Source organism: Alternaria metachromatica (genome assembly GCF_023757995.1).
Source record: "Alternaria metachromatica strain BMP 0045 chromosome Unknown scaffold_15, whole genome shotgun sequence".
Lineage (NCBI taxonomy): Eukaryota > Fungi > Ascomycota > Dothideomycetes > Pleosporales > Pleosporaceae > Alternaria > Alternaria metachromatica.
The window spans coordinates 189,292-203,843 of record NW_026055506.1 but is presented as its reverse complement, the minus strand read 5'-3'; the positions used below and the strand labels follow the sequence as shown (position 1 = coordinate 203,843).

The window sequence follows — 14,552 nt, the reverse complement described above, 5'->3', positions numbered from 1 at the left end:
TGAGGCCAAGGCCGAAAGAGCCTCACTGAAAACGCCGCGCTTACTGCGCATAGGGTATATCCGTAGTCTAACACCAGAGCTGAAGTTGCACGTAGATCACACCCACCACCCAAATCCCGAGCCCATCTGTACCGTTGCGCCGAACATATGCAAATCCTCACTGTACTTTCCTGCCAGTGCCTCTGCGGGCCCTCCACTTGTACGAACCAAGGCCAATGTCCATGGCGTTACTCTGGAGGTTTGTCAAGCCATCGAACGACTCCTTGCCCAATGTGATGACCTTCACAGTATTGCCAAAGCCGACGACCACGCTACGCTTCCCTAGTCTAGTCATTGGCCCAGGAGCTGTTACGAAAAGCTCGTCTTCATAAGGGACCTCTGTGGTTCCATCCAGGTTATCCGGAACGAGTGGTCGTGAGCGAAACTCGCCTGTGCTTGAGAGTGTCCAGGCCTCCCATGTGTCCGTGTCGCCAACGAAGCCTTTTCGACTGCCCTTGGCAAATACTCCCCCTAAGGAATTGGTAGCCTTCGGACTGCCTTGGTTTTGAGCTCGCTGCTTGAGAGCCGACGTGAGCGCCACTGGATCCACGCCTTGGCTAGATTCATCAGTGCCTGAAGTCGTGGACGATGGCGTAGGTGACTGTATACACCTTCTGATCCCCACGACACTGAGCGCATCCGTAGCCTCCCACACTCCGACAGGCTCGACGTAATGTACGGCCTCCTTTGCATGGTCGAGCCCACGGCATCCGTGCTTCTCCCTATCGAGCGGTTTTCCGAGACATATTTGTGACGACGTGTTGTCGTCAAGGGAGAAACTTTGCATGATCATGTGGTCTGTTTCTTGCTCTGTGTATGCGACAGCAAGCGAATTCACTGTTGGAGCTCCACATTGACATGTCCGTCGCATGGGATACAAGACTCTGAAGGAGTGCGGCTTGACGTGGCCGATCTGGAAAGAGTGTACGAGCGCTCGGCTCGTGAAGTCAAATATCTCAGCTTCCTCGTCGCGGAGTGCAAAGATGAGACCCAGACTAGGAACAGCCTCTATACATCGGATCTTCGCAGGGTTGCTGCCTGGAGGTGGCCCGGGGTCGAGACCGGCGACTACCTCGGACATCGTATTGCCCTCCTCCATAAGCGGCAGGATGTGGACTTCGCCAGGCTTCGTTACGAACACAACGCTGGTGTCGCCCTTGAGTGAGGTGTAGGTTGTGGTGCAGACGATGGGACTGCTTGATATGCGCCTGGTGTAGTGGATGCCTGTGCGTGCTTCGAGCCTGGTCAGGTGTCCGTCTGGTGTGATGATGATGAGGTAGAGCTTTTCGACATCTAAGCGGGTCTTGAGGTAAGCAAATGTAAACAGAATGGGCGCCTGCCCACGAATGTCGATCTTGGGAAACAGAAGGAAACGGGATGCCGGGATATCCCATAGGCCAATCTGTCCGCTGTCTGCACAGATCGCAAGGATGTTGCCACCATCGTCCATAGCCGTAGCATATATGGGCCAGAGCTTTGGCTTCATCGTTGCTGTCTGCAGCGTTGTGTGCAGATAGCCTCCGCGGCCATGTAGCCACAATGCAGTGCTCCGGTCAAGAGATATGCTGGCAAGATGGCCTCTCGAGCAAGAAGCCAATTGCACAACGTCTAGATTCTGCGGCGTCGGCAATGTCTTGATAGACAATGTGACTTCGTCATCTTCTGTCTCTTCAGAAGTTTTCGGGAGTCCAGTCCAGAGAAGATAGTTCATAAATAATGTTACAGTCGCGATAAACGTAACGACGAGCAAGGCTACCGGAAACGCATGTGCTTGCGCAAAGCGGCGGACTCCATCGGTGAAAGACAGCGGCGGCTGAGGTCGGTCGCGCCCGTATGCCCCTTTCGCAACCACGAGGATGGGGTCGTAAATACGGGCTATGAAGCTTGAAGCACCCGGCTTGATGAATCCAAATAGTTCCCGGGCAGTATTGTGATCTTGAATCCTAAGCCAATCAGCGGGTGTCCTAGCCTGATTGATCGGTGGTGGGCTCCATGTGCTGTCAGGGGTGCGTCTCCGTCTCCTCATTGTGAGATTTCGGCGAAGCGTATCGATGGATAATTGCTTGCCGTCGTTGTCGAAAAAGTGCCAGTTGATAGCAAGGATGATAGAACAGATCGCGACTGTGCCAGCAAAGCGCGTGCTGAGTGGCAGGGTACCTTCTAACAACGCTCCAAGCCAAGACTGCCGCTCCGTTCTTTTCTTGTTGTTGTTTTGATGAAGATCGGCGCGGTCCAGTGAGTCTGAAAGTTCCATTCTTTGCACGTCGACGCTGAGAACAGCAACAAAGAAGGTCAAGTGGAAAACAAGGTCGAATACGAGGGTGACGGCAGCGAAGACGCAAAAGTCGGCTACCCAGGGTGAAACGAGCCGGGAACAAAAGTACAAAAGGGCCAGATTTTGGAAGGCAATGGCAAGAGATAGATGTCCGACTTCACCGAGCGCATTTCCGATTCGCTGGTGAGGGGGCATCTCCGGGGGTGTCTCGAGGACGACATTAATCAAACGAAATCTAGTTGTGTCAGCCAGGTTGGGGAGAAGCAGCAGTGTACGCACATATTTCCCAATCCAAAACAAAAAACAACTCCAGGAAACCATGGGCGGGGTATTCGCGCTAAATCAATTCCAAGATAGGTACAGAGTGTGAAACTAGCGATGACGCATATAGACATCTGCCCGGTGATTAGTAGTGGGAGTAGTAGCATGTGGTAGTGAGCCTACCTTGGCACATATGGTTACAAGCAGCCCAAACCAACTCTTGACTGCTCGCAGCTGCATCATCCTCCATATAACATAAACTGCGGTCACCAGGTAGGACGCAGCTAAGAACAAGTCATCGTTCAGAGTCATCGGCTTGAACCGGAACTCGTAGAGTCGACTCCGCCCCACCTGGCCGTCGGGCGGGAAGATGGTCCAGTCTGGGTCCAGTTTGTCAGCCAGAAGGCGCGACCGTGAGTCCCACGTATCTCCCAAGCTCGAGTTGGTCTGGTCGAACAGCGTGATAACCAGCGCATCCGCGGCGCGAAGTTTAGTGGCCGAGAAGGACTTGCCGGCAAAGACAGTGCTCGGGCGCAGGGTGACATTGAGTGCCGAGCGGATGCGATTATGGGCGTTGATGGTATCGAGGAGGTTGCCGTCTTTCTCCAGCGCGCTCAGCGAGCAGTCCCAGTACATCAACGGCGAGTGCCAGCCCCACTTCTCTCCGGCGGGTGCGACAAGGCAGCCCGGGGCATCGCGCTGGAGCCTGTGCTGGTCGTCGTAGGCAGCACTCTCTCGCGTGTCGAAACCACCGTTGATGAGCACTTCCTGCACATGCATCGCTTCGCGCAGCACCGGCAGGGCAATTGCATTCATGTAGTCGCCATGCACCCAGACCTGGCGCACCACGACATCGGCGGGGCGCTCGCCCTCAACCTCGGTGGTCGATGTCCAGACATGCTTGGGCAGGTTGCGGAGGGCAGCGGCGGCGGAGCTGTCGGCCTGGAAGACGGCCTGGTAGCAGAGCAGGACGGAGACGGTGATGGTCAGGACAATGGAGAGCAGCCAATGCCGGGCCGTGGCAGTGCCGTGGGCCTGGAACGCGCGGCGGATGGGGTGCGAGGTGTCGAGCCGTGGTGGTTCAGTGGTACTAGAGCAGCGTTTAGAGGCGGACGCGTGGGATGGGGCAGCAGCGACTCACCCACGCAGCGGATAGAGAAGATACCAGATCATGGCATGCCCGGGCGGCCGAGGGTTTGCGACGCACTCTCCGTCGAATGCGATGTGTACGGGTGTGGGGCTTGCTGAGCATCTGTCGGAGCAGGCGCGAGGGACGGCCGGCGAGGGCGCGTTGACTTTTGTGGGTTGGGATCTAAAGGCACCACGTCGGCGGGCGAGGGCGATGGCGCAGCGTCACTTTGACTTTGCGGCAACTCCCCAGGGCGGTCTTGGTCTCGACGAGCATGATTGATTATTCGTGGCGTTGGCGGCGCCGGCGACGTCGACAGAGCTGCCAAGCGCAGGCCATGTCTCATCCCATCCACCGCACCTTGGTGTTACACCCTCAGCGCAGCGCGCCAATGGGCTGCCTGCCCTGCAACCGACTGGCGCACTCGCTCCGCATGCGACGACTCGTCCTACACACACGTCCTGTTCACGTCGCCGATGCGCCGCTGCTTCGCGTTCGCACCTCGAAGCGGGACGCGACCTCAGTAGCTCGCAAAGCGGGGAATGATTGGCGTGTGGCTTCGTCTATTCAGGAGCTGTCACGGCACCGCTGACAGCATCCTAGTGCCCATCCTACATAGGTTCGCGGCGGCATCCCACATGCAGGGGCCCCGTCCCACGCTGGTGCTGCCAACTGCCTGCCTCAGGTCGCGCGTCTGCTGTCCATCCACGCACCCTGGGTATCTAATAAATCTACACTACATCCAGCTTGTACTATGCGCAGCCTGTACTACTTCGATCGTAACATCCCAACATTGCTGCCCATGCTGCCCGTGCTGCCCAATATCCCCAATTTCGGTCCCATTCACAGCGGAGCCGCGTATCGCTGACCATCGGCGGCCTCAACACGGCCAAGCCGGCCTGTAAAGTTATACTTTCACTTTCACGTGCCATCCATCTTCTCATTGTCGTCATCATCGTCTTCATCCATCTCCTCGTCGGCGTCTTCCCAGTCCTCATCTTCCTCGCCGGTAGAGGGACCCAGTACGTCGTTGAGCTCCCTCAATATCTCATCAGCGTGCTCCTTCAGCCGCTCGTCCTCCCACTCCAGCATGTTGTAGAGCTTGAGGCAGTTCTCCAGCCAATCGCGACTGGCACGCAGTAGTGATGTTGCAACCTTTTCTTCTCCTTCGATCTTTTGCTTTCCCGCGAGCAAGTGCAGGCACCAACCGCCCAGATACCAAGCATCGACGCTGCCGTCGTTCTCGCCCACTAACCGCTCCAACACCTCGATAGCTTCATCTTCCATCTCAGCTTCCATGAGCAGGCGAGAAAGACTGATGCGAGTCGAATAGTCTGGGACCTTGGGATCGTCTGGGTCGAGATCTTTCCAAAGATCCATACTCCGTGTCAGTGCGGATTTTGCTTCGTCGGGCTTGAGCTGCGAGATGCGTATCGATGCGAGCGTTTGTAGTGGTTCTGGGTTTTCGGGTGCGAAAAGTAGTGCTTCGGTGACGGCGGCGTTGCATCGCGCCTCGGCGTCTTCTTCCCAGGACAGATCCGTCATGTAGACTTCAGCAATACCACAGAGCGAGTTCGCTATCTTTTGCCTCTTCTCCTCTAGCAGCTCCTCTACTTCGTCCTTCTTAACCCGTTTGCCTTCCAGCTCACTGATCTCCCTCTTCAGCACTTCAATGCCTTTCTCGAACCACCGCACACTCTCGGCGCCTCCCTCCTCGTTTAACTGTGCGAGCCATAGGAACTTCTCAGCGCCATCGTTCGCGCCTTCTGGATCGATTACAATCGCTGCTTGAAAGGCTTCGCGCGCAGAGTCTGGGTCGCCCAGTTCGACGTTGATCTCGCCGAGAAGGTTCAGTGCAGGTAGCGCTGCAGCCGAGGGTTTTGATGTACCGGGTTGGAGTAGGTTGAGGGCTCTTCGTGCGGCGACCAGCGCTTCTTCGGGTTGTGACGTTTGTAGGAAGGTAGCGGCTTGAATCAAAAGTTCTTCTGGTGACGCCTTCGGTTTCTTCGATTCTTTTACTGCGCCGCTCTTTGCGCTCTTCTTCGCCTTGCGATCGGTAGGTTTCGTTTTCGCCATGATGTGAGATTTGTGTCGTGTTGTGGATGTATGATGTAGCGGTCCAAGATTCCCAAAAATTTCTAGAGATCGGCAGTCGGACGGAGCTAACGTGGGGAAGGCGCGCCCCGCCAGAGCAGCCTCAGCGTCACTTGCAGATGCCATCACTCTACTAATTTCCATACTACTTTACGCAATGGGTATCGAGGATCAGAAAGAAGAGCGCGAGGTGCTCGAGTCTATCTTCCCCGACGAGATCACAGGTAGCGCTACCTTGCGCAGCATCTTCTTACTACATACTGACACTCCGCAGATGTTTCCGAGACAGAGTTCCGAATCGCAATAACGCTCGACGATGGCCGCCACGAAGACGTTGAGACCGAAGAAGAGCAACGTATGCGACTGCATCATATCTACAGAAAGACCCCAACTCACGCCCACCAGCTGTCATTATCCTAAACGTCTCCTACCCGCCCAACTACCCCGACGAAGCCCCCCGACTCGACGTAACACAACCGCCCAACGCGCCACGACACCAATACCTCGACATACAAGAAGACAAGCAACGCCTGCTAGACTCGCTCACGGACACGATAGAAGAGAACCTCGGCATGGCCATGATCTTCACCCTCGTAACCGTCCTCAAAGACAGCGCCGAGCTCCTCATAACGGAGCGCCAAAACGCGAAGCAAGCCCTCGTCGATATTGCCAAGGCCAAAGCCGAGGAGGAAGAGAACAAGAAGTTCCAGGGTGAGGCGGTCACACGAGAGACGTTCCTCGCATGGCGAGAAAGGTTTAGGAAGGAGATGGAGGATGAGAAGAGGCGGAAGGAAGAGGAGAAGGAACTGGAGGATAAGAAGAAGAGGATTGTCAAGGAAGAGAAGAAGTTGACGGGTAAGGAGCTGTGGCAGCGAGGCTTGGTCGGCAAGGTGGATGATGATGACGACGATGACGATGGTGTAGACGGAGTGGATGTAGGGAAGTTGAAGATTGACGCGGCTTCATAGTGACTACAGTGCATTGGCATGGCATGTCAGGTCGAACATATACCCATCTTGCAAAGCGCAGATAGAACAAACCATAAGACAGTATATTGTGCTCATGATTCCGGCTTGATAACTCGTAAAGGATGCCTCTTCCTTCCCCTCACAATCGTCTGTCCCTCCTTGAGCGCAAGCTCAGTCTCCATATCTACGATCCTCTGCATCTTCTTCGTCATCATTATATCCTTCCTGATGTCCGCCTGGTGTGCTTCCTGGTTCTCCCTCAATGAATCACGAATCGCAGTTTGCCATTTCACAGTATCTTCGCGCTCCCTCGATTGCGCGGTTATGAGTACGTCCCACACGTCCTCCTGCTGACATATGGGGAGCCACCAGTTTTCCAGGAGGACCCTCGTGTCGAAGAGCTCGTTCTTGCGCCGTAGTCGTTGTTGGATGACGCGACTAAGTGCTGGAGGTTGCGGCTTCGTGAGGCGCAGGAAGGGTACGCCGTTTGCGGAGGCGAGGATAGGGACGCGGCGGGGCCCAGAGGTTTTTGCGTAGGGTCGCACGTTGAGGACAGCTCTCTCGGGTGGAAGGCACGCAAGCCGTTCTTTGGGAGGGTCTGGTAGCGTCGTCTTTTCATACCGTCTTATCGGAGGGGCGCGTGTTAGACCGCGGGGCAATTGAGAGATCAGTTGCGTCAAAGTGCTTGCGCTGGCTGTGTTGCCAGTAGCGGAGGCATCGAGATGGTCGAGTGTCTACACATTGTCAATTGATGAATTCAAAGCTGCAGTAACATAGACGCACCTCATAACCAGCTTTGAAGCTCAGACCCAATTGATAAGGGCTCTGTATTTTCCTGTTCCGCCGGAATTTGTTGCGAATGGCGTTGAACAAAGAGACTTGGTCGTCATCTGGGATCGGAGCAGAGGAACATCGCGACAGCAAGGCTCGATAAAGAGCGATTACTAGAAACGATGTTAGGGTTTATTGGTAGCTACCAAAAGGCTCAGTGTCTAACCTGCTACGCGGTGTTGTGTCGACCGTTTCGGCTGGAGGAATCGGGGCATGCATGAGATGGCTCGGTGGTGGAGGTCCGAGGCCTGCGCCGCAACGCGAAGGATTTGGGCTGGGATGTTAGATATCACGTGCGCACCACCTCTTTCCAAAGTACAACATTGCGCGTATACAGGTACTCGATATTCGCCAGGCTGGTAACTGACTTCAATGTTCTGCTGTAAGAGCTTCCTCAGAGACTCCGCAAAGAACGAGACAGGAGCAAAATGAAGTAATATAAGTTGTTGATAATCCTGATCTCTTGTCAGGCTGTATGGCTACGCTAGCAGACCATAACTCCGTTCCATGCGCATTCATTTCCTTCGTGCATCATATCTTATGCCCATATCATGCCTGATCCTTAGATCTTTTCTGGAGCAGGCTGTGCGCGTTCTTCTAGAACATCGCGCCTTCAGGCGGCTGTGGAAGCTTCTTGTTCTGAGGCAGCGCCATATACCTGATGCGCAATTAGTATTGTGCAAATGAATTTCAGCTGATGGGTGTGCTAACCTTCGGAGCTCTATCAGTATCGTCTCCATGGTGAAATCGCGCTTCCATTGAGCCAGACATGGCAGCTTCGACCCATCGACCTGATATCGTCAGTATGCGCCCAGCATCTACGCCTCCGACTATCGCACCTTTCCGTTCTGAGGGTTGACGCAGGGTAGGTTGATCTTGGTTGTGAACTTGATCTCGGGAGGAGTGTCGGGGTAGTCAGGGCCGCAGTGGATCGATACGCTGTAAATGCGATTCTCGTGGACGCTCTGCGACGGGATCAGTATGTAGCATGTGACATGGAGAAAGGGGCACATACGTGTGGTGGGCCGAGGATAGTACCGTTCCAGTCGGACATCAGCAGGTCGTCGCCATTGTCAAGACCGTATGAACAGGCCTCTGTAAACTCTCAGCACCCTGTTACCCACGGCTATACCACAGATCTACCATACCGGCACCGAGACCCTTCTCGCCCTTCTCGAGCTCTTCCAACAGGCGGAAGTTGCGCGGAACCTTAGCGCCCATAGTAGCGGTAGTTATGTGTGAAGGCTGAACAGAAGTGTGGCGCGTGAGGAAGTGGGATGGACCCCGCTATGCGATAGTGGCAGCTGTTGACGGTTGTGAAGAGTTTCGGTTGAGCTCTGTAGCTGATGTAGGTAGCGTGCAAGTTGCTGGCAGTATACTCGACCCAAGCGCAATTGTAAAGTTCTGGGTGGCAGCAGGATAGATGTTTGTCTAAACATGCCTGCCGGGCCCGCTAGCGTCGATGGCTATGACGAGGCACCCGTGGACCAGGGTCTCACCTGGCACGCGTGAATCGCTTGGCCCGTCGCCCCAGACGCGACAACGTTGCCTTTAGCGATTCGACAGAACAACAACCCAATACCCAACTCTCAAGTCACTCCTTTGCCTGCAAGGACCGTCCAGATGCTTCGGCTCATACCAAAAGAATGACAGCTCAAATCTTGGCGGCTGAACTAGGCAACCTCATACAGGATGCAAAACGCAAGAATACCGAGCTACGCAATGCTGCAGAGACGGCCTTGAAGGACTTGAAGTCGCTTTCCAATACTTCAGAGGCCCAACTCTCGGCTGGTGAGATGCCTGCTGTCACTTGATCTGCACGTGTTGACGGAATCAAGATCTCTCCCGACGACCACATTTCATCTCGCCCTTCTTGATTGCCTGCGGAACTCAAAATGCCAAATTTGCATCTACTGGAATTTCATGTCTCCAAAGACTCAGCGTTTCGCGAGCATTGCCACGAGAACGGCTAACAGAAGTGCTTGAAGCGTTCAAGCAATCTGTACCATCAAGTAAAAAGACCGAGCAGAATGCTTCAGACGTAGCTAACACTGCCAGGCCATGATATCCAGCTGAAGATACTGCAGGCGCTACCTTCACTGCTTCAGAACTATCCCGCGGAAATACGCAGCGAGTCATTATCCGCTGTTCTGCAAATATGTTCAAGTCTCCAGAATGCGAAGAACTTTGCTGTCAGCAACACGGCTGCAGCCACATTGCAACAGTTGGTGATTGTCGTATTCGACAGAGTTGCGTCCGAAGATGGTATGATGCTGAGTCAAGGGACATAGGTGTTATAGGCTGACCAAATGCAAAGAGAAAGCCTTAGAGATTCCCACAGTGACCGAGGTGAAAGGCGATGATGGCCAAGTCTCAGTCAGACCGGCAGCGAACGATGCCTACAAGGTTTGTCATCTTCTTAAATGCCAGTAGCTTTACTGACGAAGTTTAGATGTTTACCGATCTCATCGCACTCATCGTTGGAGAGAAGCCAGTCTTCATGCGATTTGCTTCGCTACCGCCAGCCTCGACGCTGGAGCTGATCGAAGCAATCCTATCAAACCACAACAAGATCATGACGACGCATCCGGAACAGATTTACATTATGCGAACGCAGTTAATGCCGCTCATCATCCGCTCTCTATCCGATCGTTTGTCCTTTGCGGTGACTGTGCGCATCATCCGGATACTACATCTGATCATTCGGTATCATCTTGACACGCTTCCCTCCGAATGCGAGATTGCGCTCGGTCTTTTGAACCATATGCTCGATCCTGAGGCCTCTCAGGCATGGAAGAGAGTTCTTTGTCTTGAGGTGTTCCGCAGCATTTACGCCGATTCTAGACTTCTCCTAGCAATCTATGCCCTATTTGATGCGGAAAGCGGAAAAAAGAACATATTTGGAGACAACCTAGCAGCTTTCGTGCGCCTTGCGACTGAAAAGCCATCCGCGATTGGCTTAGGTCAGCAGTCAACAGCTGCCGCTGGTTTTGAAGAAGAGGTATCGGATCAAGCTGTCGCTGAAGCGGGCGCATTAGCCGGCGTCATAGGTGGTTCTGTGAGCGATACTAGCAACCATGTTCGTCCTTCTGGCATCAGTATGCAATGGAGTTCTCTCAAAACTCCGTGCATCGAACACCTCGACAAAACCGACCCACCTGCATTACCCGAAACGTACATATACAGTCTGGTGTTGACGTGTATCACCAACATCTCTGAAAGTCTCGCAAAATTCGTTCTTCCTCTTACTGTACATCATGAGAGCAGAAGCCGGAAGAGAACCAAAGCCGAGGAAATGAACGAAGACGACACGGATGTCGCATCGCCAGATCGAAACACTCGAAAGCTTTCGAGGACTCATTCTTTCCGCAAAAAGACTATACCAGTCAATCCTCTGGATCTGACCGATCATCCGGCTTACTCATACGTGCAGACCTCGACCAATCTGGTCACGGAATGCTGGCCTGCAGTCCTTGCAACCTGCTCAACATTCCTTAATGCTACACTTGATACGGACTATTACAGGGCTCTGATCCGAGCCATACAAAAGTTTACTCAGGTTGCCGGACTGCTCAGACTCTCAACGCCAAGAGATGCGTTTCTCACTACCATGGGTAAGGCAGCTGTCCCCTCGAACTTGCTGCTAGCCAACGCTTCGTCTCCTACTAATGAGAAGTCTGGGATCTTCTCTAATGCGAGAGGGATGCTCAGCGTGGACAGCTTTGTGAGCCAAGCTTCCTCAATGTCCACCGACAAGAACAGGCGCCCTTCACACGATGTTACAGCCCCCACGCTGGGCCCTCGCAACTTGCTGTGTCTGCGGGCTCTACTCAATCTTGCAATTGCACTAGGACCAACGCTACAATCAGCATGGTCTATCGTCTTTGAGACGCTGCAAGTAGCCGATCTGGTGATGGCGTTGTCGAGCCAGAACAGCAGTCGCGCCTCTGGATCTGCAGGCCGTGCGGACATGGATACCAATACAGAGAAATTAGAGGCAGAGACCTCAGCTGTCCAGAGTGCTGCGCGCAGGCTCTTTGAGAGTACAGTTGACTATCCTAATGAGTCCTTTTCCGAGGTATTACAAGCGCTTTGCTCACTGCTAAACGGGGTATCGTCATCAGAGAGCGGACAAAGAACACCGATTACCTCTAGCCGTCCTCAGGTTTCACATCGACGTCTCGGTAGCGCATCAGGAATCGGTCTCAATACAGATGCTAATTCTCGCGACTCGGCATTTGCGTTGAACAAAATTGGAGAGCTGGCGTCATTGAACGAAAGCAGATTGTCGCAATATGATCCCGCTGATAGTGGATGGGACATCCTGATTCGAGAAGTTATACGCTACTCCAGTGACAGTCGAAAAGCGACGCCTACAAGGCTGCTGGCAGCCGACATCTTAGCAAGAACAGTTAGGGAGATCGCTGAGCTCTCCATGTCCGACGACCAGCGCGAAGAAATACAGGCTCGCATACTTGCTGCCCTGCAAAAGCAGATTACCGACCTCCATCATTATGATGGGGTCAACAAAGACACGATCAGCGACACTGATATACGGGTACATCAAATAGCTCTAGAAGCACTCAAGAGCGTGATTGAGCAATGCGGCGAGTCCTTAGTTGCTGGCTGGACCTCTGTCATTGAGAGCTTGATGAGCGTGTTCACACAAAAACTGCCATCAGCGCAGGGAAATCCGGAAGACGCCAAAACCACTGGAAACAGTCAAGCCACAAGTTCCACTACAGACGTTATATCAAGGTCTCTTGCTCGATCGGCATTTGCGACAGCCAATCTCGTCTGCTCGGATTTCATGACTGCTGTTCCGGATGCTTGCCTCTCGACGCTTTTAGAACTCTTGCGCAGGTTCTGCTCCCAAAGAGAGGATTTGAACATGTCTCTTACCGTGAGTAATTCTTTTTTGAATGCGTGATACGCATCTAACTTGTTATAGGCGATCACCTTCTTTTGGAATGTGTCAGACTACTTACAGTCACGGACCGATCTCTCCTCATTGGTGGAGGTTGTTACTCAGACTAGTGGCAAGAACGACGTCGAAGATGTCGTAAGCACATATTCACGAGAAGGAAAGACTGCAGCATTGTGGCTTCAAGTTTTGCTAAATCTCTCATCCATCACAACGGATGAACGCATCGAGGTGCGGCACTCCGCGATCCAAACTATACAGAGGATCTTCGAGAACTGTTCTGATCAGTTGTCATCGGAAGTTTGGTTGCTTTGCCTTCGTACAATCCTGTTCGGCATGGTGGAGGCCAATTTGAACATCCAGAATGATGTTCGGATACAAACTTCACGCAAAGACGACCACAAGGAATGGGATGAGACTACAAAGGTGGTTCTTCAGACCCTGACCGTTCTCAACACTACCTACATGGAAAAGTTGGATACGTCTCAGCTTGGTGACGCATGGTCAGAGCTACTGGAACTCCTGAACCGCTACTTCGAATACCACTCGCATGCGCTAGGGGCTTCAGTGTTCGGCACAATGACAGGTGTTCTCTCCCACACCGAAACTACTCAGGTATGGAGTACCGATCCTCTTCTCAAGACTGCAGCGGTTTGGAGAAGCTACTTTTCCTCTTCAGACGCTTGGCAAGAGATACACGAAGAGGACAACCAAGACGCTTTCATCGCGTATGCAGAGGCTTTCAAAGCGATCTACCGCCTCTCTGATCGGCTCATTAACAAGGATCTGCCTTTGATGCTCGCGAACCTCGAAGCTTGCGTTGTCAACTCGGACGAAGTCGCTTACTCTTCGGATCTGGACACTATGACCACTCTCCAGAATCGAGTGATGGAATGCTTAAGGATGGTCAAAACGGAAGAAGACAACGACATTCCACCGTATCTAATACGCATGTTGGGCCGGTTCATTACGCTGCCATATACCTCCTTGGCTAAGTTCCCGGAAAAGCGCGGGCCAACCTTTGTCGCACTCTCAAAAGCCTCAATGACGCTGCTGCAAGACATCGTCGTCAAACATGTTGAGCTGAAAGAGATGTACATGACTGATGCACTGTCTTTCGCTTTTAGCAGTCTGGCGCAACCGATTGAAGAGAAGTACGTGTGGCAACGAGAGGGTCGAGCACCGACCTTATGGCAAAAGGCTACAACAACATCTACAGCTATACTTGAGTCGGTATTGCCACACGTCAACTCCAATCAGGATATCTGGACCACTCTTGTCAATATTGCGCACTGCATCACGCGTGCACAATCGTTGCCTAATGCACCCGCCTCTCTAGAGAAGGACGAACAGTTCGACATTGAATCTTTCGCTCAATTTCGCAGCCTAATTACCCTACCACTAGGCTCGACTTCTCTCCCACATAGTCTCCGGCAAAGCTACGCGCGCAATCTCTTCAGCACATCTCTGATACACAGTCCTCTATCCGGAGAGCTACCCGACATTAGCACCTCTCCCCTGGAGGAGCTTTACAAAACACGTTTAGGGCAAACTGCCGAGCTGAACTACACATGGCGACCAGACATGAGCTATGTCTGCCTTTCCGAGCTCTTCAATCTCGTCGCCGTGAACGATAGTAGTCGCGAACGTATCTGGCTGGCCAAAGCAGCGGCCCCATACCTCATCTTGAGATGCGCACTTCCCCTCAAGACGTATATCGCAGACCAGCCTCTTCGCGGTCGCATGCCTGCGCCAGAGTCGCAGAGACGCGAGGTGCTCTTTGTATTGGAGCAACTGGAACAGTTGGAGAGCGAGCCGCAGGCTATACCCGATGCTCCGGGTGTTAGGTCACAACATAGGAGACATTTGCATAGGTTGTACCCGTTGCTTCTCAAAGCGACAAGGGTAGCTAGGCAGGATGCGGAGGTGTTTGAACACTTGGCGCAGCTGACCGATCTGGTTGGGGAGGAGTTTGGGTTAGATGATGATTGAAAGGCAGACTACGCCATCAAAGGAGCACTTGTCCCTTTT

The 14,552-nt window shown here is 53.3% G+C and overlaps 6 protein-coding genes across 6 annotated transcripts; 2 read left to right on the top strand and 4 right to left on the bottom strand.

Annotated features, from left to right (window-relative positions):
- Nucleotides 1-157: 157 nt before the first annotated feature.
- On the bottom strand, nucleotides 158-3,748 carry J4E83_006614 (uncharacterized protein; the record flags this gene model as incomplete). Its single annotated transcript, XM_049333525.1, has 3 exons — nucleotides 158-2,509; nucleotides 2,759-3,665; nucleotides 3,717-3,748. 3 exons carry the CDS (start codon nucleotides 3,746-3,748, stop codon nucleotides 158-160), a joined length of 3,291 nt encoding a protein of 1,096 aa, XP_049187247.1.
- An 877-nt stretch (nucleotides 3,749-4,625) lies between these two features.
- Nucleotides 4,626-5,780, bottom strand: J4E83_006613 (uncharacterized protein; the record flags this gene model as incomplete). Its single annotated transcript, XM_049333524.1, has 1 exon — nucleotides 4,626-5,780. One exon carries the CDS (start codon nucleotides 5,778-5,780, stop codon nucleotides 4,626-4,628), a length of 1,155 nt encoding a protein of 384 aa, XP_049187246.1.
- Nucleotides 5,781-5,955: 175 nt separating this feature from the next.
- On the top strand, nucleotides 5,956-6,766 carry J4E83_006612 (uncharacterized protein; the record flags this gene model as incomplete). The annotated part of the gene is made up of 3 exons (XM_049333523.1): nucleotides 5,956-6,022; nucleotides 6,073-6,153; nucleotides 6,204-6,766. The coding sequence occupies 3 exons, from the start codon at nucleotides 5,956-5,958 to the stop codon at nucleotides 6,764-6,766; spliced, it is 711 nt and encodes a 236-aa protein (XP_049187245.1).
- A 92-nt stretch (nucleotides 6,767-6,858) lies between these two features.
- On the bottom strand, nucleotides 6,859-7,812 carry J4E83_006611 (uncharacterized protein; the record flags this gene model as incomplete). Its single annotated transcript, XM_049333522.1, has 3 exons — nucleotides 6,859-7,500; nucleotides 7,550-7,710; nucleotides 7,764-7,812. 3 exons carry the CDS (start codon nucleotides 7,810-7,812, stop codon nucleotides 6,859-6,861), a joined length of 852 nt encoding a protein of 283 aa, XP_049187244.1.
- A 382-nt stretch (nucleotides 7,813-8,194) lies between these two features.
- SPM2 (Ubiquitin-conjugating enzyme spm2) lies at nucleotides 8,195-8,818 on the bottom strand (the record flags this gene model as incomplete). Its single annotated transcript, XM_049333521.1, has 5 exons — nucleotides 8,195-8,255; nucleotides 8,309-8,388; nucleotides 8,437-8,562; nucleotides 8,613-8,692; nucleotides 8,746-8,818. 5 exons carry the CDS (start codon nucleotides 8,816-8,818, stop codon nucleotides 8,195-8,197), a joined length of 420 nt encoding a protein of 139 aa, XP_049187243.1.
- A 425-nt stretch (nucleotides 8,819-9,243) lies between these two features.
- On the top strand, nucleotides 9,244-14,513 carry J4E83_006609 (uncharacterized protein; the record flags this gene model as incomplete). Its single annotated transcript, XM_049333520.1, has 5 exons — nucleotides 9,244-9,388; nucleotides 9,656-9,862; nucleotides 9,915-10,003; nucleotides 10,050-12,500; nucleotides 12,549-14,513. 5 exons carry the CDS (start codon nucleotides 9,244-9,246, stop codon nucleotides 14,511-14,513), a joined length of 4,857 nt encoding a protein of 1,618 aa, XP_049187242.1.
- Between the last annotated feature and the right edge of the window lie 39 nt (nucleotides 14,514-14,552).